The sequence below is a fragment of the Armigeres subalbatus genome, chromosome 1 (assembly GCF_024139115.2).
Source record: "Armigeres subalbatus isolate Guangzhou_Male chromosome 1, GZ_Asu_2, whole genome shotgun sequence".
In the NCBI taxonomy this organism is placed as follows: domain Eukaryota; kingdom Metazoa; phylum Arthropoda; class Insecta; order Diptera; family Culicidae; genus Armigeres; species Armigeres subalbatus.
Genome location: NC_085139.1, coordinates 106,415,466 through 106,439,878, shown reverse-complemented (window position 1 = coordinate 106,439,878; position 24,413 = coordinate 106,415,466). Strand labels below are relative to the sequence as shown.

General features: G+C 37.9%; 1 protein-coding gene across 2 annotated transcripts; it reads left to right on the top strand.

The window, feature by feature from the left end:
* Window positions 1–403: 403 nt before the first annotated feature.
* Window positions 404–23,902, top strand: LOC134204397 (uncharacterized). Of its 2 annotated transcripts, none has more exons than XM_062679217.1 (3): window positions 404–572; window positions 19,748–20,568; window positions 23,274–23,902. In XM_062679217.1, exons 2-3 carry the CDS (start codon window positions 19,803–19,805, stop codon window positions 23,294–23,296), a joined length of 789 nt encoding a protein of 262 aa, XP_062535201.1. In that variant the 5' UTR covers window positions 404–572; window positions 19,748–19,802; the 3' UTR covers window positions 23,297–23,902. The 2 variants fall into 2 exon arrangements, with proteins under 2 accessions (XP_062535201.1, XP_062535210.1); XM_062679226.1 differs by having other exon boundaries at window positions 19,748–20,584.
* The last annotated feature ends 511 nt before the right edge of the window (window positions 23,903–24,413 follow it).

Below are 24,413 nucleotides of genomic sequence, written 5' to 3'. Positions count from 1 at the left end.
ACGTATGTAAAAATTTCTATTTTTGAAGTCTCACTGTTACATACGTCGCTTTAACATATGGGAACTAAGAGCGACCTATGTAACAAAAAAAGCAAAACAAAACAAAACTGCAGTTGCGTCAATCGTGCACTATGGAAAACCGACCAATGTACACCGACGTACATATAGCATACCGGTGTATGTATAATTTTATCGTTTTTCACAGTGAATTTGAATGAACTGAGCTTTGCTGTGAAGCACGCTTATTACGTGTCATGTAATGATGCATGCCAGCGGAAAAAAGTATTGAAAAAAGATTTAGTTTTAAAACAGTTTTAGAAAAAGTTTTGCCAACTTTCTGCAAAGGATTTCTCGAATCCTCATAATTGTTACATACGTCGTTATGAAAAATTATGCTTGAAGTTACTTTTGGATGATCGTGAAGTAGAACGAAAATTTTCACAGTTTGCTACAATCGAATCATAATCCATCGCAGAGTGCTACTTTTTGGAGTGAAAACTATGCTTGGTGAAGAATTTACCGAATGAAGACTGGATTGGATGAAGCGGATCGTTGGAATACGCATTAAATAGGTGAGAAAATTGAATGCGAATTTGCCGACTAAAATTTTCATCGTCATTTGGGAGAGGTGCGATATAAATGGCTGCGGTTTTCTTGAAAGGGTGCTATTACTTGTAATGAATGAGTTGGTTTTGCTTTTTAATACCAATAATTAAACCAAGTTGGAGTGACGGTCGTTGTAGACTGCTTTATTACTTAAAAACTGAGGTGTAGTGTCTCTGCAGCTGTTAATCATTTTGATTCAATTGTGCAATATTTATTTATCACATACCAACCTACTGTTTGTATGCCTATAAAGGCTTACCAATGCATATCTTCAGAGAATACGAATACGTTGAGTAGTTATTTCAATTTGACAATATTGCTCGGAAGAGTAGGCGAATAAAACGATGTAGCTTCCTTGGCCTGATTTAAAATCCTAACTAACAGGTTTACGTTGAAAAATAAATAAATTACAAATTAAAAATCATAGTGATTGCCGGAAATGATTTGCTTGTATGTTTTGTATGTTTACTTCCTTGACCTAAGGAAAGTCCTGTAACTGGTAGGCTGTGGTAACAAATAAATATCAGACGCAGTTATCTTTTTTTGTCTTCTTTAAAAAAAACTCCACCCTCAGCGATATTCTGTAACTCGACTTGTGCTGCGTGCTTTATCTTATGCAAATCCTGGCTACTCTGATTGATTGCTTCCTACTAATTTCAAAACGTTACCTCTCTAACTTGATGGCCCTTCAATGCCGAGTAAGAGGGGGTTCACTGTAATTAATTGTGTTGTGAAATGTGGAAATCGATAATTTAGAAAGGATCAAAACCTCACTGAAGTTTGATATCAATCTTTACACTGATACAATGAATGGGTCCGGTAGTCAGTTTGCCATCGGATTGTACCGTGCTTATTATGGTTGCTCAAAAATGTGTATTTTGTTTCATGTAGTGAAGATCATCTGACCTAGCACAAACCGTTTCAAGTTTATGAGGAAATTTTGTGAAGAAAATTGAATGATTCATTATATTCTTTGAGCGCTCTATTAGCTTCTTCTTATTCTTCTTATTGGCACTACATTAGTTTTTTTACTCAAAGCAGCACTCAAGAGCTTTTAAAGAATTTTAAAACTTAATGTGTTCAATTACATTTGGCACCTTCAAAAACAATTTATCGACCTTAATTTTTAAAACAGTGGTAGTAGAGGCAATATGAACATACGGTGCAATATGTGCCACCCTTAATTTGAGCTTATTGTCAAGTTTTATTATGTCAAACTTAAATGATCTTTAAGAGAATGCTCCACATATACCTCAACGTGAAACCGCTTCAAAATACAAATTCAAACTTGAAAGTGTAAATTATCGCTGCATAGGTCAAATTATTATGAAATTTGAAACTTATAAATACGGTTTTGACACAATACTGATTTAAATACAGGTCAGAAATGCATTTCAATCAAAAGATCTATCTCCAATTGATAATTTTGCACACATGTTTGTACTGATACAAATCTGGATTTATAATAAAACCAATCTCTGAGGAAATATGATCATACCTGCACAGAGCAGCATATTAGGCCTTAATATGCGAACGAATTTCAGTTTCCGAATACAAGAATATTATCATCTATATTATATGCATTACGGATAAATTACAATATCGCATTACTGCGATCGAAACCGAAAAAATTAACATAGACCAAATAAAATGTGTCTGTGCAAATAGTGAAGAATTGTAAATCAATTCGGTCCACTCTTTGGCGGTTTATTATTCTCATTTAGTATGGAATACTCTAAACCGTTGTAGAAATATCATATCCTTCCTTATTATGATTTTTTTCTCCTAAAAAAGCGTTTTGGGTGGATGGCGCATATTGCCCGTATATTCGGAAATACATTTCAAAATCAATCATTCATCGACGTAATATGAAAGGTAACACTCCCTAGTATGTGTCAACTACATTTGAATGAAGATTTTTTGAGTTTTTCAGCCTTTTTCGGAACGATTTCCTTAGGTGGCCCATTTTTCCCGATCACCCCTATTACTATTTTAGGACCGCCATAACTTTTTTTGTAAACGTCCCAGTTACGTAGGTTCCATCTTTATCATAGTTTTTAAGCGTCCTTTGAATTATACTTGCGCAATGTGCCACTTGATTTAGGGAGTCTGGTAATATGGACACCCTAAGAAATCGCTTCATTTTCACAAGGAAAAGTCATAATATTGGAGACCTAAACCACTTACGTGAATCTTAATTTGAAGCACTACGATGGCTTGAAGTCAATTTAGTAGAAAACAATCGGATTTTGTGATTTTTATGACATTGAATCACGATGAAAAAATCCCGGTTTGAAAGTATGCGGGTGAAATGAAAATATGTAGTGTGTGGGTAAAACGGACATGTTAAGAATATAAGCATAAAATAATAAATTTAGTTGATGAATTGTATGCATAGGCTAAACATCTATGAAAGATGCCTCTTAAAATAAAAATATTGGATAATAATCAATATATTGGTAACTTGCAATGATTTTACTGAAAAAGCATGTTTTACCTCACCATAATTCAATTTCTTATAAAAAAAAACAATGTTGAAATGAATTATTAATTCAACCCGTACACAATATTTGAAGAGACTATAAGTTTGAGATCCTCGAGGATCATGTGGATCAGTTTTGCCATTTTCTGTTTTGAAAGCTTGAATACTGCACATCAAGAATTACATCACCTTTACATTTTAGTCATAGTTTACTTTATTTCATTAATAAACAGAATAGTTTTCATTATTTTAATGAAGTAAAACATGTTGTATTCATAATTTTAAGCAACCAATAAGATCCACTTGATAGAGTGCCAAATTTGTAACGATATTGCCCAAACGGAACCCCTGTCTGTTTTAAACACGGCAGACGTAGGGAAGATGAATCGAAACCTCTATAGGCGTAAAAACACCAAAATGTACGTTTTCCCACATTTATTTCCATAAATTTTGTTTTTGATGCCAAATGACTTAAGAATGCATGAAACGTCAAGATCTGAAGTTATTAAAAAAAATTGAAAAAAAATCGTTTTTTTTTCATCGAATTTTAACACCGGACGATACGCAAACGTTTTCGTAAGCACTTATGGAGTAAGGGGGGGGGGGGGTTGGTCAATATCTTACTGTTGAAAAACGAAGCAATCGTGAGTCCTATCCAGTACGACCCAGACAACGTTTACGTAGAGTACCTTGGACCTTAGCAACAAGAGTTGTTATAAAATTTTCTCATTCCTAATCGAACCTCCATTCAGTTAAAACCTGTTCACATTAAACGTTATTGTTCCTGTTAAATCCTGCGTTGTTTCTCGTCTCCAAAGCTCTGAACATCAACAGGTTATGGGTGACCAACGTAAAGAAGCTGCGGTGCACGGAATTCAACAGTTTTCCGGAAAAGGCTACGACGTCTGGCAATTTCGTGTACAAACTTATTTGGAGGCGGTGAACGTGTGGGACGCTATCGTGAAAAATGTACCGACAGCGGCTGATGAAGCAGAAAAGTTCCACCAAATGGATAGGAAGGCCAAGGCGATATTGGTAGGGTTTGTAGCGGATGAGTATCTAGGCTGCGTTCGGGACAAAGGCACGGCTAAAGCAATGTGGAAAAGTCTCGAGGATACTTTTGCAAAGAAGTCAGCAGGTAGACAAACTCTTATTAGGAAGCAAATAGCAAGATTGCACCTAAAGGACGGCGCCTCGGTTCGGGTTCATTTGTTGGAGTTTGAAGATTTAATCCGTCAACTGCGCATGGCTGGATCGAAGCTTGAAGAGAGTGATGTTTGCTCATCGCTGGCTCTCACGCTTCCGGAGTCTTATGATGCACTGGTGACAGCACTGGAAAATCTACCAGAGAACGAACTAACCTATGAGGTAATGAAGACCCGTCTGATTGATGAAGAATCAAAGCGAAATGAAAGAAATTATACCGTAGAGGACAAGCCAGCAGCGTTCATCGGAGAAAATCAGAAGCAAAGTAATCGGTTTAATGGAAAATGCCACGTATGTGGAAAAAGAGGACATATGAAGAAAGATTGCAAGAAAGCTAAACGAAACGCAAACGAGGCATGTACTTCAAGATCAGTTGTATTCATGGCAGATCGTAAAAATTCGATACGAGACAGCGTCGGGAAGATTGTGTTCAAGTTGGACTCTGGATCAAGCGACCATCTCGTAAATTCAAAATTATTTTTCTCATCCCTAAACGCAGTACAACAACCGGTGATAATCAATGTTGCTAAGGATGGACAATTTTTGGAAGCCAAGCAGGTTGGAATCATCGAAGGGAAAAGTAATATGGGAATTCCGTTGCATGTCAAGGACGTGTTGTACGTACCAAGCCTCCGAGACAATTTGATGTCAGTCAAGAAGTTAACAAAAGCAGGAATTGAAGTCGTGTTAAACAACAAGGTAGCTATGTCGAAGCTTAATGGAAAATCTATTGCGACGGCTTATCTGCGAGGTAATCTGTACGAGCTTGAAATTGAAGTCCCAGAAAAAGAAGCGAACATGTGCAGTTCGGAGATAACCAATCTATGGCATCGAAGACTAGGTCACCTTTGTGAAAATGGTATGAAGACGATGGTGCGAGAAGATTTGGCCGAGGGACTTCAATTCAAACCTGAGAAGCTCAAATTTTGTGAAGCCTGTGTTCAAGGTAAGATGTGTCGAGAACCATTTGATGGAAAACGAGAAAGAGCAACGAGACCACTTGGAAGAATCCATTCAGATGTCTGTGGACCAATAGAGCCTGCATCCTGGGATGGCTACCGTTATTTCGTGAGCTTCATCGATGATTATTCGCATTTTTCAATGGTGTTCCTGTTGAAGAAAAAGTCACAAGTATTTGAAAAATTTCAAGAGTATGAGGCTACGGTAACAGCCATGTTCGGTACATCAATATCGAAGTTGACAGTCGATCAGGGTCGTGAATACTGCTCTAACAATCAGATGAAGTTTTACAAGGCTAAAGGTATTCAAATAGAGACGACGGTGGCGTATTCCCCCCAACAAAATGGGGTGGCGGAGCGATTCAACCGAACACTAGTGGAGAAAGTTCGTACCATGCTAATCGACTCAAGAATGCCCAAATCAATGTGGGGAGAAGCTGCTTTGACCGGTACGTTTTTACTAAATAGAAGTCCTACATCGGCGTTACCCAAGAATCTCACCCCGGCTGAAAGATGGACAAGTCAGAAACCAACCTTGAAGAAACTAAAGGTCTTCGGCTGTAAAGCATTCGCATGGATTCCGAATCAGCAACGCAAGAAGCTTGATACAAAAAGTCGAGAATTGGTAATGATTGGATATACTGCAAACGGATATCGCCTGTTCAGCCTGGTAGCGAGTCACTTTTTAGTGACTTGGTCACTATTTTGAGTCTAGTCACTAAAAAGTCACTATTTGCATCCAAAAGTCAAAAATAAAAATCATTTTTACCTATTATTATCAACTTACTCAAATGTGAATCTGGTAGAAATATATTAAATTTGAGAAATATGCACCAAAGAAGTTCCAAGTGTGTTGTGAAAATTGTGAGGTTATTTCCGATTCATGTCAACCATGATCTTCACGAATGGAATTTGTCAAAATGCGAAAGGCTAACCTCAAGTAAAGAGTACAGAATTGAAGAGTATTGAAACCAGAGCAACGTCTGTTGGTAAGCGTTGATACCATCCTGTAACAAAGACAGTAAACAGCCTCAGTTTCATCACATGAGAAAGAATATGTTTGATGTTTCTCAACGTCATGGAGAATAATGAGCGATAAGGGCGTCGATGATGAAAACAGCCTTGCGACCCTTCGAGATGAAGTCTCAATAAAAAAATGTAGAGCCATAGTTATGTCAGAAGTAATTCTAGCACAAGCCATTGGATTCAAAACTTTTCGATTGAAATTATTTCAAAATATTTCATTTTTATAAAAAGATTCCGTTTATTAACAATTAAGAATAGATACCCAAAAAACTAGTGTGGAGGTGTATGAATTGATCGGATTTTTTTAATCTGAAATAATACAAAAAAAAGGATTTTAAAGATTTTTTTAACTAGAGATAATTTGACCATCAATTTTCAATTAACTTTAATACTCAAGTCTGCCGCTTAGATATTGAAGTTTATTTGAATTTCTGGATTTCCAATAAAAGACCATTGCTTTATTTGATTTGCAAACTTTTCCTCAGAATACCACTTCGAGCTCAAATTCTCGAAAACTTTATTATTAAACCATTTATTATAAAACCATTTATTATTAAACCATTGTTTAATAACAGGTAAAATCGTATTTTTTTAATTTCTTCAAAATGAAATGGCCTGTGTTCGTATCCGCATAACTCAAAAACGGCTGAATGAATTTGATTCATTCCTTCAGCAGTTACATTCGTTATAGTTTCCGACGGGTTTATATGATATTTCCTCAGTCGAAAATCATTAGTAAGTTGAGTAAATCGCGAAAAACTGACTTTGGACTTTGTGAGTCCAAATAGTTCACCGTCTAGGAATCAAATAGATAATTTCATATCATTCTTTGGCTGTTATACAGAAAACTTCGAGCTCATATTAAACAACAAATGTAGTTGTAATTATCAACATAATTTTGTGACACAATTTGTAGCTCACTACCGTTGGGTAGATACCTTCTTGTTACTTAATATGAGGTAACGTCGTGCGGAGCTTCTTTTGACTTCGGAGGCTACTTTGGATTTTTGATTTTTTGAAAAAAATAAACGGAAAAAATACCAAATTTGAAACAGAAAGTTGCCATACAATTGCCCGATTGGTGATAATGCCAATGTTATAGTAATTTTCGTTATAATTCTTGTTTTAAAATGTCCAAAGTAGCCCCTGATTTGTCAAAAGAAGCCCTGCACGACGGTATCATGGCCACATTCCCAAGTAGCCAATAAGCACTATATTTCGCCAAATCAGCCATATAGTGCTACCTTAATGCTATTTTTTTGAACAGTCGTATATAGTGGCCCCATATGGCTATTTGGCGTAATATAGTGCTTATGGTTACTTGGGTTGCTAGCTCCTGACTGATCCAAGGAACACCATACTCAACTTCGTGGTACTTATGAGAGTTGGTACTGTTGCTTTCATCCACTCCCTCCTTATGATGTGGATGGGCGTATCCAGTAGCAGTAATCCTCATGATTTTGTTGCTTATGCCTTTTTATGATTCCTGATAGCATTCTAGATAGGAATTTTGAAAATGAAACACTAGCAATCTACGAATCATAGCTATATACCCGGTTCAAAACTTCATGCAAAAGTCACTATTTGGTCACTTTTTCTGCAAATGAAAGTCACTATTTGGTCACTTTTTCGTCATCGTTAGTCACTAAAGTCACTATTTTGAACGGCATTCATCGCTACCAGCCCTGCCTGTTTGACAGGAATTCACGGAAAGTTGTCATCGCACGGGATGTAAAATTTAACGAAGATAGTTATCCGTATGCATCAAACCGTGATAAATCAGAAGATATTCCTTTGAAGATCTTGACATCGTCTGATCAAGAAGGAGAAGATGAAAACAATATCATAGCCGTTGAGCAGAACGAATTTCCTGTAGAGGAGATTGAATGTCAAGTTTATCCAGCAAACAACAGCATAGCTATCGCAGAGAACGAACATCCTGTAGAGGAGATTGAAGGTCAAGTTAATTCAGCTGAATTCGATGAACAATTACCCACCGCGCTCCCTTCGCAACCAGAACGGGACAGCAATTCAAATGAATCGTCCACGAGGCGCAGCGAACGGGAGCGCAAGTTTCCGGGTAAGTTACTGGATTATTTAACTGGTTTTGAAGCAACTGCTGTTGGCTCTTTAACATTCTCAGATGTACCGCAAAAGTTCAGTGAGATTCAAAACTACGATGATCATGCACTGTGGATGAACGCTGTGAAAGAAGAGCTTAAATCAATGCAGGCAAATCATGTGTGGCAACTGGTACAACGACCTGAAGGCGTCAAACCCTTGAAATCCAAATGGGTGTTCCGGTTGAAGGAGAATGAGCATGGTCTAGCGGTGCGACACAAAGCGAGGCTAGTCGTAAAAGGTTTCTTGCAACGTCCTGGCATCGATTATGAAGAAACTTTTGCTCCTGTAGCTCGTTTGGCAACAGTTCGTGTAATACTCGCAGTGGCTGTACGAAACGGCTTCCATCTGCATCAAATGGATGTGAAGACGGCCTTTCTTCATGGCAACCTGAAGGAGGAATTGTACATGGAAGTACCGGATGGGGTCAAATCAGCACCGGGAACCGTCTGCAAACTAATGAAGTCAATATATGGACTCAAGCAATCTCCCCGGTGCTGGAACGAAAAATTCAATGCGATATTGTTAAAGCTCGGATTTACAAGATCGAAAAGAGATTATTGCCTGTATACTTCTACGACCAAAGGAGATGAAATCTACTTGGTACTGTATGTGGATGATTTATTGATCGTTGGAAGAAACATACGATCTATAGAAATGCTGAAGCAACAACTGTCCCGTGAATTTGAAATGTCGGATTGCGGTGAGGCAAGGTTCTTTCTTGGAATGAAACTCGAATACAACCGACAAAGAGGAATTTTGAAACTGTCTCAGGAAAGGAATGGTCAAAAGATTCTGAATAAATTCAACATGACGGACTGCAACGCATCGAAAACTCCTATGGAAAAAGGATTGCAATTGAGTCGAACTGGAAATCAAACTCGAGAACCCTACAGAGAACTTCTTGGAAGCTTAATGTATCAAATGCTTTGTGTTCGACCCGATCTTTGTTTTCCGGTTAGCTACCTAGGACGTTACCAGCAGAATCCAGTAGATCAACATTGGCAGGCTTTGAAGCGCATCGTGAGATACCTAAAGGGGACTACCAAACTCGGTTTACTATACAATCGAAACGAATCCTCATCACCGTTAATCGGATTTGTGGATGCAGACTGGGCGTCGGATCAAGAAGATAGAAAATCTGTGACTGGTTTTGTTTTCAAGGTGTTCGGATCAACCGTATCGTGGGCAAGCAGAAAACAAGTAACGGTATCCACTTCATCAAGTGAAGCGGAATATGTTGCTCTTAGTTCCGCTGTCAGTGAAGCGATTTGGTTGGGTGGACTCCTGGAAGATCTAAACTGTAAATCAAGGACAACATCAATTCCAATCTACGAAGATAATCGTGGTTGTATTGGACTGGCAAAGAACATGGAGTCGAAACGGATCAAGCACATCGATATAAAACACCATTTTTTGAGAGATCATGTTGCGGCTGGAACAGTGAAAATCGAACCTATTGGAAGTGCAGACCAAGAAGCTGACATTTTCACGAAGTCATTGGATACAGTACGATTTCATGATTTACGATCAAGACTTGGAGTAACCGATTGAGAAGGGGTGTTGAAAAACGAAGCAATCGTGGGTCCTATCCAGTACGACCCAGACAACGTTTACGTAGAGTACCTTGGACCTTAGCAACAAGAGTTGTTATAAAATTTTCTCATTCCTAATCGAACCTCCATTCAGTTAAAACCTGTTCACATTAAACGTTATTGTTCCTGTTAAATCCTGCGTTGTTTCTCGTCTCCAAAGCTCTGAACATCAACACTTACGCTTCATATAAATAAAAAAAATCATTTGTATGAAAAAAATCTTACATGTGGAGAGGGGTGTTCGAAAAACCCAGAAAAAATGCTTACGTAATAAGTGCACGACCCCTATGCACAATTTGAGCTAAATCTGACTGATTTAGGGTGCTTAAAAATAAACAAAAAAAACTTTTTTTTTTCTCACAAAGGGGAAATTTTTTTTTTGGTTTTTCATGCCAAAGGACTCAAAATGCATGAAACTTTGAGAATTATATTTTGAAAAAAAATTTGTGTAAGGGAAAATTTTAGGAAATGTTTTCTTAACGTCCGGTTTTTAAATTCGATGAAAAATTGTTTTCGCCATTAGAATTTTTTTCGGAAGTCCCAAAACAGTCGAAATACCTCAGCTTTCAGCCGGAGGAAGATTATTAGGTTCCATGACCGCGAAAAGAGTCGAAGTGCGCGTTGGAACCTATAAGTAAAACGTATAACGTAGTTAAAAAGTATTTAGTCGTGAAATATACTGTGTAAGATTTTTGAAAAGGATTGCCGGTGTGCCAAGTTTGACAACCGAGAAAGGCGAGTGAGGAAACGGAGAAAAAGGTCCAGAGCGGCCTTTTTCTTTTTTCCCCATCGCTTGGTGGCACAAGCGGTGGATTGTATTCCCCAGGATTAACCTCGGACGATTGGAACAGGACTCCGAACACAGCAACGGTCTTTCGTGGAAGAATTCCGCCATCTTGGACATCGTTCTCGTCGAAACGTGTGTGGCCATCTTGGCGAGAGTGCCACTCCTATCGGTCTTCCGTCAGCGGCCATTCCGTCATCACGGTATCCACGAGGCCGGTGCGTTGCCATCGACATCTCGGGACAGCTTTCGGCGTCACCCATCGCATCAAAAATAGCCACGCCGGTCGCCAGTAAGCCATTTTGTTGGCGCATCGTCAAGCCATCGTCCGGCGGCTCGCCAAGCCCTCGCCCGGCGCCTCATCAGGCCTTCGCCCTGTTCATCCTCCAGCCTTGATCATCGTCAAGCTATCGTACAGGCGCATCGTTCAGCCTCCATCCGGTACGTCGTCCTGTGCAGAACCCGCCCTGCGTCAACGTCAACCTACCTGTCTCATGCCACCCATTCACAACCGGATGCCGGTGATCACCAATAGCCGCAAGTAACCCCCACAATGTTTTGTGACGTCACTCAATCAAAAAACTCCATGCAGAGTAGAAATACTAGAATAAGAGATCGGCGAAGACGCCATCTTGTTTCCAATCGAACCGTCAAAAGCGGTTCCATTTCGACTTGTTTACTTTTTGCATCCATAAGAAGCAAGCAAAAAGTTCAAGTGCTGCCAGTATTGTTTTCACGATTTCATGCATTTTCATACGTTGCCATTTCGACAGTTTTTCACTCCGCCGGTCTCTGGTTATAGGGTTGCTAATGCAGAGGGGAATAATCGCATGTAAAAATGCACATCAGGTAGCACTTTTTTCCACACGAGTAATCCCTAAGGTTTATCACACAGTTTTTTCTTTGTGCTCGTTCTCGGACTCAAAACGGAGTCACCAATCCTCGCTTTCCGCGGGCGGATATTTGATTATTTTCCTTGGCAGCTTTTGAGCCCTTCTTGGTGCGGCACGGTCTGCTGGCTCTTTCGCATTGTAACATCTATTGGTACGTGTCGCGTAACACCCAAAAGGTGTGTTTGCTCTTGCTGAGGGGAGTTTCCGGTGCGTGGTAGGTACTACGATTATCGACCCTATAATTGTCTCCTCTCCTAGCTGCATTGACTGTCTTCTAGATCCACTTCATCGAATCTTCCAGCTCTCTCTTTCGAGTGGTATATTTCCGTCCTATTGGAAGACAGCGGACATGTTTCCTGTACATAAGAAGGGGAGCAACCGCGATATAAGTTACTATCAAGGAATCGTGTCACTTTGTGCTGTATCGAAGTTGTTCGAACCTGTCGAATGTGAATCTACTGTGTCTTGCACCATACGTTCCAGATAGCTTGCTTCAAACAGATGTGATTTACACGAATCTAACTGCAGCATTTGATAAGCTGGTTCCGCTCTTACCTTACAGAGCGGCAGCTGACAGTAACTCCAGGTCTAGTCGAATGTCGCTCGGAAAGCTTCCGTCCTCGGCGAGATGTCCTCCGCCGCATCTTCACACCGTTTTTCACTGACCAGAATAATTAACGCACCTAATTATTAGAGTGGGGCGTAGTTGTACGGAAAAACGCAAACTTCGTCCGATCAAGTGAGATCAAGATTTTTCTGAATCGTTTTGGTTGGGACCTCGCATGCCGCATCGCGTTTCAAATTTACATGGAGATTAGTATGGGAAAACGAACTTTTTTAACATGTTTGCTCTTAGCGGCTTCAATTTATCATCAATCACGTGACTCAATACGTTAGCATATAGTCTGGAAGATACCGAAAGACTTTGCCGAAGAAGGTACGTAGCTGGAAGGTCTACAAAAAATGTTATTACGTTTTTTGAAAAAAAAAATTGATTGTTCAAACCATATGCAAGGAATCAATGTTTCTGCCAGCACTACCGGCCTACCTATGGTTATCGAAGGGCAAAACCCATCTTCCTTCTTGTCGATTGGTTTGGTTTGGCATCACACTTAAAATTAATCGCCGAATTCGGTAAAATTTTACCGAAATCTCAACAGCAGAACTGTTCGGTAAATAATTTAACTGATTTTCGGTGATTTTGATAGTTGAGCAATGGAAAAAATTACAAAAAATCTAAAATAAATTACCGAACAGTTCTGCTGTTGAGATTTCGGTAAAATTTACCGAATACGGTGAAATGAGGTAAGTGTGTATGGTTTGAACACTCAATCTTCGAAGCGTTATAACTTTTTTCGTGGACGTTCCAGCAACGTGCCTTCTTCAGCAAAGTTTTTCGGCATCCTTTGGGTTATACTTTAACGTAATGTGCCACTTGATTTACGATGCACTGAAACCTCTAGTAGTAGAAATGCAAAAATATACGTTCTCCCATACTAAATTCCATACAAACTTCAAACGCGATGCGGAAAGCGAGGAAGCAACCAATCGGTCCAAATTCTGCACAGTTGTTCAGGACCCAGAACGGCTTCGAAAAACCATTGATTTGAAAAAATGACCATGACGCCCCACTCTACTAATTATAGTTGATAACTCTTGACAATATTTTTATTGTAGTGATTTAATATTGTATGTATGTCTTTATTTATGTATTTTTTATCATCATCTGTGTTTAGTCTGTTGGTGTAATTCAATAAATAAATAGACATGCATTGGGGGCGTTCAACGGTTGCTAATCAGCTGCGTCCGTATGTACTTCCACAATCAGTTGAGTAGATGGCGGTAGTGGGCCAACGCATATCTTTTTTTTTATTGTCTTTATTAATGAGGTTTTCGGCCCTTGAAACGCATATCAATTCAAAAGTTTACCCAGGATTTTCAATAAAATTTGTTCTAACCTTAATATCTGTTATCTGTGGTAGAACCATTGTAGAAGAACAAGCTGTGTCAATTTGAATAATGAGATTATTATTTATGATTATTTGTTAAATTTGCTCCAAATAGAAATAGGTGGAAATTTATTTCCGTACTTCTAAAAACCAAGCATCGATGATGAAGACGAACCATTTTACTGCATCGCTTTTCCACTAATCAATGTACGCCTCCTGGTAACCCCTACAAAAAATACCAAAGAAAGAACAGTTCCATATGGGACCATCCAGAAACCACGTGGTCATATTTTTGGAGATTTTCAACCCCCCCCCCCCCCCCATGTGGCTTATCGTGGTCATTTGGCAGCCCCCCCCTCCCCCCCCCCTATGACCACGTGGTTTTTTCAAGTACAAAAATTTAAAAAAAACCTAAGTAACTAAAACATATGGTTAAACCGATCAATTTTGAAGATGCCCAATTTCAATTGATTCAAAATTAAACTAAACTCAGCATTAAAATTATAAATTTTCATGAAGTCGAAAATTTTGATTATGTTATCATGTTGTAATGTGTATCAGGTATTAAGATATCTATAACTCGCACACCTTCAATGCATCAGGAGGATACAAAAAATGTGGACTCACGAATATCTCATAAAAATTTCAAGAAAAATTTATAATGGTTTAGAAATTTTCCAAAATATCCCTATATTTTAATTTTTTTAAATTGTTTTATTAGTGTTTTTTTAAATAACTATAAAGTTCATCAATGAATATCCCTATAGATTCCTTAGAGTATTTGGGACCTTCCATAGCTCTGGAGCTACTGGAAATTCTTAAGATATTAACCTCAGCGAAGCATCTGAACTGAACTCCTACAACGAAAAGTTTATCAGAGAATCACAAAGTTAATATATAATCTTAGAGATGCAAATAAAACCTCCTACTGTTGTTTCTTTTGAGTAGCATTCCTGTAGAAATTTCAGTATTGTTTTCAGAATCATCAATATTAGAAATAAATAATTATAATTTTTTTTTAATTGTTTATTGCTAATATTAATTTATTCATGAAAATTTTGTATTTTCTCGTTGAACATTTTGATTCGTTTATGGAAAATTCTTATTTCATACTTGCAATTTTTGCTTTTACAAGTGCTGATTTATTATTGTTGTGTGTATTATTGTTCTTTATTGGCTATTTCCTATTTTATTATGGAAAATTTATATTTTTTTCTCTACTAAAGAGATTTTCAATCCAGTGCTGGCTCATCTCTCAAAATTTCTAATTCTTTATTGAAATTTTATTTTGATGTCGACTCGTGAAAGCCAATGATGCCATATTAAAAATATTTTCTCGGTCACTCTGATGGTACTTTGGAATAATTTTCCTATGCCGCATCTCGAATGTGCTTCAGTCAATGGTCCTTTCATAAGCGACTCATAGAGGAATGGATGTATTATAGACCAATTATTATTTTGGAGTTCGGATCATTCGATTTATCCAATTAACCAACTTATGAATGATGTATGATATAATATCCCAGTAGGTTCATTGGGTTAATATGACTTCAATTATTATTTATACAAGCTACTACAGACTTTTTAGGTTATACAAAACGTCCTGGAAGTCGTAATGTTTGAACTACTCAAGTCCGTGAACCCAGTGCTTCTAAGGCCCTACAAAAACAGTTTGCGAACAAACCTCATAGTCATTGTGCAACTTGCTGTTGACTCAAGATAATTTTGGGTACCTTGTCTCTTGGATCTCATGTTAATGGAAATTAGGATCATATGCTTATTTCATCGGATTGGGTATATACCGATGATGAGAACATTGCAAATGTCTTGATTGATCTGGTAAATTCGTGGGCTGAACTTGATTGCATTTTGAAGTACCTTGAGCATCTCGTTTTCCTGAATATTAATCACTGGCTTAACGTTCAGGATGACCCATCTTATCTGACCACCCATCTGTTTAGAATGATTCAAACATTTAAACTTTATTTAGACGCTCTTAGAATCGAAATCTTCCCAAGGTTTCGGATATCTGAGTTTTCATGGTCAGTCAAATTTGAGCTCCCATATTTTTTCTGTAAAGCGAATATCTAGATGAACAATTTTACTGAACAAAATGGTGGCCTAGCTCTCTTTTGTGAAAAAACGCTGGGTATCGTTCCTGAAAGGGTTGAGATTTGTTTTGGAATTCAATTTCAATCGTTATTATAACACTATTTTTTAACCTAGATTGTTTTAGGAATTGGAGAGTTTTTTTTCTGGAACACTGCCACTTTTTTTATATCGCAGGAATCTCCTTAGTTCTAAGACCCTTTTATGAATTTAAAAAGCATTTTATTTAGAATTTCATGTTGACTTTTTAAATGCAAGCTTCTCTATGTCATAACCTTTTTCATGCGCACTATTAGAATTTTGTGCAATCAGAACATTTAGGTGCATTATTAATTTTTTCGATCAATTCTAGAGTGCTTTGAAAATAGGTCGTATGTGCAAAAGAGAGTCTCTCTTTGGATCTATTCTCTTTCGATTATTACGAAACTATACAAAAGTTTACTTCGAATTTCTTGGCCGATATCCAAAGACAATAGCTTTGTCTATCTTGCTGAAGTGGAAATGTAGCAAAACATGCAAAACTATATTAGCGAAAGAGGGCGTGATCAAAGAGAATTTCTCGTTTGCACATACGACCTATTTTCAAAGCAATCTAGAATTATGATAATTATTCAATATCATAAAAACTAGGCTTCTTAAGCCTAAATTATTGCCTACAATTATTGCTTGGATTAATTTTAAATTCCAAGATCTTCTTAATTTTCAAGAATAATTATTCTGGATTTGCAAGGGAAACCCTTCGGAATATTGATAAGAAATTCTTCGGAAACTCCCCGGAAAATCTTTAGAATTTCAACGACATTTTTTCCGAAATTCTGTGGAAGAGTTCCGAAAAATGTTCGGTAGAAATTTTGAAGAACTAGAAGAATCCGTAGAAGGATCCGAAATGCATATTTACGATGAAAATTCCAATAAACATCATATTCCGAAGAATTTCCAGTATAAAATAGAAAAAAAAATCCAGCTTACATTTTTACAGAATCTCTAAAGATTTTTTAAAATCCTGGGCAACTTTAATGAATCTTCAAAGGAAATTTCCAATGGATTTTCAGTTATAAATTGAAAGCTTTTATATGCCAGCCATTGCACGATTATTTATCTTGTGTAGCAAGTATGATGGATACACTATACCTAGGGTGTCGAGAATGTTTCCCACCCGAAAACATCCTAGGCAGGAACGAGAATCGAGCTCGTCATCTCCGGATTGGCAATCCTACGCCTTTGCTCGCAAGACTAACTGGAGACTGAACATTTTGAAGTGCACTCCTTAAAATGTTCGAAAAACTTCTTATGTAAATGAAGGAGAATTTCTGGTGAAGATTCGGAAGAACTTGTCGAAGAAATTCATTAGAATGTTTTCCACCGAAAATTATATGTAGGGGAACAGACGGCTTTGGCAGGTTTTGTTCTATTATTGGCAGGGGGGTTTTTGTCGACCGAATTTTATGAAATTTGGCCAAAATATTCTTTGATATGCAAAGAATGGTTGGGGCAAATTTGAGCATAATCAGTCACAAGAAACCCCCTGCCAATAATAGAACAAAACCTGCCAAAGCCGTCATTACCCCTATTTCCCACGGGACTGTTTTTAATTTTCAGACAGAATTCACATGAAATTTTTTCTGAGTTTCGGAGTCGGAATTGACACTGGAGTTCTTTTGTTTTTTTTTTTCATTATCAATTTGTATCAAAATTTCCAAGCAAAACTTTTCAGAGAGAATTGTTCAAAAAAAATTCTTAATGCCAGCATTTTATCAGGATTGTATGAAGTAATGTCAAAGTTTTTACAGGAAATTTCTTTACTTGAATTTTCCTGAATATCCACAAGAAATTCTTTTGAATTTTTCATCTTAAGATTTTTTCTTGGATTATTGTAAAAACATGAACATTTTTCAAAATTGTAGCTACAGTCCGCTGATGAAAAAGTGTCGGCGGCGTGATGCCAAAAACCATCTGCAGCGGATTTTTTTTTAAAATATTTTTCCATTTTTCCTATCCAATTTTTTTTTTGTGGAAATTGAGACTGAATCGCAACCTGTTTTTTCGTTCATTTATGTATGGATATATCAAGACAAAATTTTCAAAACGACTTATCTGCTTTTGTAAACAAAGATTCAAACGACGATTTGACGCATCTGATAGCTCTCCCACGCAAACCAAAACCATCAATAGGTAGGTGAAGGATTCCGCTACTTGTTGATGGTGTTGGTTTGCGTGGGAGATCTATCAGATTCGTCGAATCGTCGTTTGATTCTTTGTTTACAAAAGCAGATAAGTCGTTTTGAAAATTTTGTCTTGATATGATCTTAGGCTAAGATGGTCAAATAATGCAGATATGCATCAGCGTTGCGACCGACGCACAGTGGGACGGATTGAAAAAAAGACGGTCAAAAGTACAAATATGGCTTAAAATGAGAACAAATGGGTTTATTATACTTACTGTGATGAAATTTTATCATTTTCAACTACATTCATAACGATTGTTGTGATTGTAGCATTCAGTACATATACATACATTTTCATGCATTTTACGTCATTTTCAAATGCCTCGGAAAAAACCTGCGGGCCCTGGCGGGCCCTAAATTTCGTTTAGTTTGAAAATATATTATGTAAAATAGTAGCCATGCGATTTTCAGCGCTGGGTAATGATGGGTAAACTGTTTTCTGACCACATGAAAACACCACGAAATGAGTAAATTTCGATATAAGCCCAAATTCAACTCCATAAGCCAAGGGTTAATATTTCATGAATTTGTGATACAATGTATGCAATTAATAGTTGATTATGTTATCTTTGAAGATGTATTGAGTTTGAAATGATTGAATAACAAATTTGAAAAATATTGCAAAGATATCATACTTCATATTTATATATTATCAAAGGTGTTAAAAACAGTTTTCATGCCAACTTCAAAGGTACCCCAATGGGCACAATATCGTCAAATTGACTCAACCATAGTAATTTATAATGTTTTATAACCTGTATAATGCGAGAAAAATATTTAAAAAATAGAATACATCATTTTGGAAAATGACCTTTTGACCCTCTTTCTAAGGATTCGTCCCTCTGTGCGACGCTGCGTTATCGATTTTTCTCGATGCACACCTACGTCTTTTTAACGCTACGTGGGCATCGGCCCTTAGATGCGCTTTGCGTTTAATGATTTAATCAATAAATTTTAATGATTTGTATTTTTTACACGGCTATTGTTATTCACCAAAAGTTTTTCGTGTAAAAAAAACCACGTGGTTCGAGAGCAACACCCCCCTCCCCCCATGTGGCTTATCGTGGTCATTTTCCAAACCCCCCCTCCCCCCATATATGACCACGTGGTTTCTGGACGGCCCCTATCTCGCAATCGTTTGTTTCACTGATAAAAATGCATTTGTTTGAGCGGAACTTGATGTAACCCGAGTGATAAGTAGCACTTCGAAGAAGCACTCTGATGACATCATTGTTTGCAAAAACAATTACTAAGCCATGAAGCGGAAAGATGTTACTTGAGTTCTTTTTTTTTTATTGCTTACTAGTAGGAGTCTACCGTATCTATTTTGAGGGTCTACAAACTGTATCAAGAAAGCGAAACTTGTAATGTTTGCCAAACAGAAGAATGTGTAGTGAGATCATAATGCAATTTTATCTTTTAGATGTGATCTGTAGCAATGATTAAAATGGGTACCGTTAAGGAGATGATGCTACAAGTGTCATAATTTAGGTTTTATCAAATATAAAGCAGAAGCACGTAGGTAATCACTTTATTTTATTTTTCTTCAGGCCACAATTATACACACGAGTGCTACTGATAACAACACTAATAACTATAATTAGTCCTACCATGCAGTCTTATTTTGAAATTGTTAAAGCCAAATTAAGGCTTTGGTAGGTTTTGTTCTAATATTACGACACCATGCTTTGATATACAAAAATCATCTGGCCATATTCTAGCTTAAAAAATCATTAATGAATATGTTGACAATAATGAAACTTAATCGAACTATTTATTTTCTCATTCACAGTGTTCACTACGGCGAACGGAAGCCTATCGCAAACCAACAAATCAACTCTACTGCAATGAGTGAGAGCGTGGAATCCCTTGGTGCTACCGGAGGTGGTCCTGGCGCCGGCCAACATCACCACCAGCAGCAACAACAATACGTAGGCAGCATTGAAGACATTTACCGACAGCAGGAAGCACTTGATCAGTTAAGTGACTCAGATTCCGAGTCACTAGATGAGCTGGACGAATGCTACGAGGCGGTAAATCGGGCGGGTGAATCGGCCGAGCACGGCCAAGTTGGCCCAGGTTTGGATGTCACCGCCCGGTACACAACCTGTCTGTTCTGCAAGAAACCATTTCAGTTGAAGAAGGAACTGAAGAAGCATTTGTTCGAGCACATGAAGAACTTGAAGCCAATGAAGGAGAAGAAGATCGTGGAGAAGAAATTCAAATGCCATAAATGTTTCAAAACGTACACCGAGAAGGCTCGGGCGGAGAAGCACATGACAAAGTGCAAGAAGGTGTCCAAGCTGCTGCTGGACATGAACAACACAACCCCCGATGGCAACCGGATACTGGGCGGTGCAGGGGACTTCGAGGGTGGTGGCGACAGGAAGAAGAGCGGCAAATTTCGGGAACCTACCTCACCGAGATCGTTGGTTTTCGATCCGGAATCGGAACAGGATGAGCGGTGGGAGCACCGCGAGCGGAATACGGTGGTGCATTTCGACGAACGGAACATTGCCCGCGGTGGTAGCACAGATGAATCGCCATCGTCGCCCCCAGCAGTCAGTGGCGGCGGGGGAGGAGACGGATCGTACTACCAGCAGTACCAGAGGTGTAAGTAACGTGGCGTGTAAGTAGCTATGTGTAGATTCGGGAGTAATAGTCAACAGTGCAGTGTAGATGAACCGTTTGTTTGGGAAACAGCAAATGCCACATTTTTTGGTAAAACTTAGATTTTTATGTATTCTAAATCTTTGCACTAGTCTTGATCCTCCTGGCCTGGAATGATGCAATCATGGGGATACTGTCGAGAATAGTGTCGCACTGTCCTCTGTGTCCCAGTCGCTACTTCACTTAAAAAGGGTCGCGCCTATGCAGTAGAGACCACCACACGTTTTGGAGCCACATTGGCCCCGCACCCCGCACTATCTATCTAACCGACCAAGCAGGCATCCCCACAGCTCACCTACGGCGTCTATCGTTGCCGGAAAGAGCTTATTGTCCACAATGTCACAGTAGTCTAAGAGCGTCAATAGTGAGGGTCATTTGGCATATCTTTTTTTGAGTTCATTAAATTAGTTACTTGACTAAGTGGCGCTGAAAAAACGGTACCGTAAATATCTACAACAATATTATAAAGTCAATGGCAATATTTAAAAAGACAATCATTTCGTAGAAACCATGCATTAGTCGAGTATAAATCACTGATATTTGCTATCCCTCCATTGTATTCATGATTAGCTCAGTGAAAAGCTTTTGATCCCTTCTTTATAAGCAGGTGTTTGTCCAGAATAAAGCAATGATAGATTTGAAATCTCGCTATAGCGCAATCAACAGAACAACATGAAAGCTATTGATAGCAGTATTCAAATTAATTCATGAAAAAAATGTTACTTAGGTCCTTTTGAAAAGTTAAGCGAGAAATCTTCTTTCAAGGTGAGCGTTTGCTCGGAATTAGACAATGATGGATGCGATTCCTTTTTCAAAAGCAGGCGCTTGCCCGGTCTAAAGCAATGTTGGATGTGATTCGTCTTTTGGATGTAGGCGTTTGCCTGGAATAAGAAAATGATGACTGTGATCCCTTCCTCGGAAACAGTTCTACCGTCTCGTTTGTCCGTCAATCGGAAAAATGTCTTCGATCAGTCTAAACTTATCAGAACTTATATTTGATCTACTTCATCGGTATGTGGAAAAATATATCGAATAAACTTTTCTCTTTTCTCTTTCTTCGCAGTTTCAAATCATACCAAATGACACCAAAGTTATGCAAAATGGCATTTATGCCAAATGACCCAGATCCCAGTAATCTACACTGTGGTAGTAGCTGTTGGTTGATAGGCAACGCTGCAATTTTCAGCATAAAGCCGTTTAACATAAAGTCATTTGGCATGAAATAATTTAGCATAAAAATGGTCGTTTATAGCCGTTTGGAATAACGGTTTTTTGACATAATTCACAAAACATTCTTATAAAAATCATTGGCCATTTATGTTTTTGAAGGCAGTGTTTCGCGTTCTACTAGCCAATGCCTTATTCTACAATTAATTGCATATTATTCGGCAACTCGGCCGTACGAAAATCATTTTTTTTTTTGTTAGATATCTTGGCTTGCGAAAAAAATCCACGTGTCTTGGAGGGACTCGAACCCTCAACAAACCCGCCCGTTGTTGGGGTTATATAGTGTGATGTTTCTAGAATAATTAACAAGGTGGGCTCGCTTGACTGTGGATATACAACAGTAAAGTACATGTGAAGATTGGACAAATCAAGCATCCGAAAGATATTCAATTTGTTAAAAAGAGCTAACCGCGTTGAAGTTTGGTACTCGGATTCTGATGGCTTTTCCGCAAACGAGACCTTCAATGTGGTCTTGTTGTATAAAGGTTATCACGCCTATCTAGAGAGTAGGAGGTTGAGGGTTCGAGTCCCTCCAAAACACGTGGATTCTTTTTCGCAAATTTCATATCAATTTGTCCATTTCGAAACATGTGCTGTGCATATGCACAGCCAAGATATTTAACAAAAAAAAGCCTTATTCTGGATAAATTTCGTCCTTCAAAAATGGGTTCCCAGCGACGATCGCGAGATTTCTTTTTATAATCACAGATTTATGCCAGATAATATCTGTCACATCGAATCGGCTCAACTTCAGCTCATGTTATCTACACTGATTTGAAAGCAGCGTTTGACAAAAATGATCACACAATAGCTATCTCTCTCTCCTCCTCCATGATTAGTTTCATGGTTCAATTCGTATCTATCGGAACTAGTTTTGCGAGTGAAGTCTGGCTCACTTGCCGTATCCAGCTTTACAGAGCCAAATTCATATTTTATCATTTTTAATATAATAATTACCCTGATTATCAACGATTTAATCGTGAGCCGTGTTTGGAGAACACATTTTCGCTGATACAGCCCAGTCACTGCACATTTTTTTTTAGCTGATGCAGCCTCATCGTTTCCCTGAGCCCCACAAAACCTTGCGTATCAAAACCAACCATATTTACCCATTGCATACATTTTTGGGTACATTAAAGGGCCCTCAACCATGTTTGGCCCGGGCCCCCAGAAGCCTAAACCAGGCTCTGCAAGTCATGCATGTATGCGGGAAATGGGTAGACATTCATGAGTAATATCCCGGCGTTCTAAGTTTTTGTAAAGACATTTCCTAAAAATTGCTAATACAAATGTTAATGCTCTTGTATTTATTTGAATATTTTCCACTTTTCTTAGAGTTGTAGAAGTTTTTTTGCAAGCAGAGATTACCTTTCAAGTAATTTTTCATTTTTCATTTTCCTTCACACGAACTCCAACTGAAGATGGAACCCCGAAAGCCGAGTGATCGGAGCCTCTCGCAACTGCAACGGCAGAAAATCGCTAGTTTATAAGGACTCATACACAGTTTAGCGTTATGTATGTTGTAAGTTATGGGAGTATATAGAAAACAAAATAACAAAGGAATAATGCGATGCCCGAATTTCTGTTGTTTCATATAATGAATGCTATTATAAACAGTAATAAGAAGAAGAAAAAAACGACTGAGTAAGCCGCCGGGGGAGGCAGAGCGCGGTAAAGCATAATAGAAATTGATGATGTTTCCATACAAATAATAGTAGAAAAAGTGCAGACAAATGGACTCAGGTTGAAAAACACAAAAATCACAAACATGCATTAACATAATGGAAGTGGTGAATGAAAACTAATCGAAGATTAAGGATTACAGTCCGATGCAAGCTACCAACAAATCTCATTCAACACCATGAACAATAGTTTCGAATCCTTTAGTAAACGTGAAGGTAAACAATTAACGGAAACAAAACAAACGTTCAGATCCACTGGCTCGGGCACGCAAAGGGAGACAACATATATATGAATTGGTTTTATTATTTACTTTAATTTATTTATACTGATAATAAAAGATTGTGATACTTGCCACATACAATTAAAATATTATTAGAAACTACTTGCTGCATTTCAATGCATTACTTGTGTGGGGCTCAACAAAGAGTCATCTCGAGTTACATTTTTTTTTATTTAATGATGGTTTTATTGCACTGTGTATTATACTACCGCTATTGTAATCCATAATATAAATAATTTGCATTGTCATTTACACTATTTAAGATTGATTAACTTGAAGCATAAAGTTCTACAAAATCCTGTTTTCCATGTTGTTTTTCCTGAATTATTCGCCAATTCTGGATTGTTTCACACAACTTTAAGCTCTGGAACAGTAAAAACTTTCAGGATTAATCATTTGTTTTTTTTTCTTGCTTCAGAATGTCTACGGAAATAAAAATGAAATCTGACCGACGGACTTCAAAAAGCAACAAAATATTGTTTTTCTTATTATTTAATAAGTTTATTTCATCTTAAAACAAAAACAAATCTCTAATTAGTATTTATTTTTCAAGGAATAGTGCAGTTTTTCAAAATGATATCAATTTTCTAGACATTTT

Coding starts and splice junctions, on each gene's coding strand:
- LOC134204397 (XM_062679217.1), top strand. CDS start 19,803: ATGAGTGAGAGCGTGGAATCCCTTGGTGCTACCGGAGGTGGTCCTGGC. Junction 20,569..23,273: donor CTACCAGCAGTACCAGAGGT/GTAAGTAACGTG, acceptor CTCCAACTGAAG/ATGGAACCCCGAAAGCCGAG.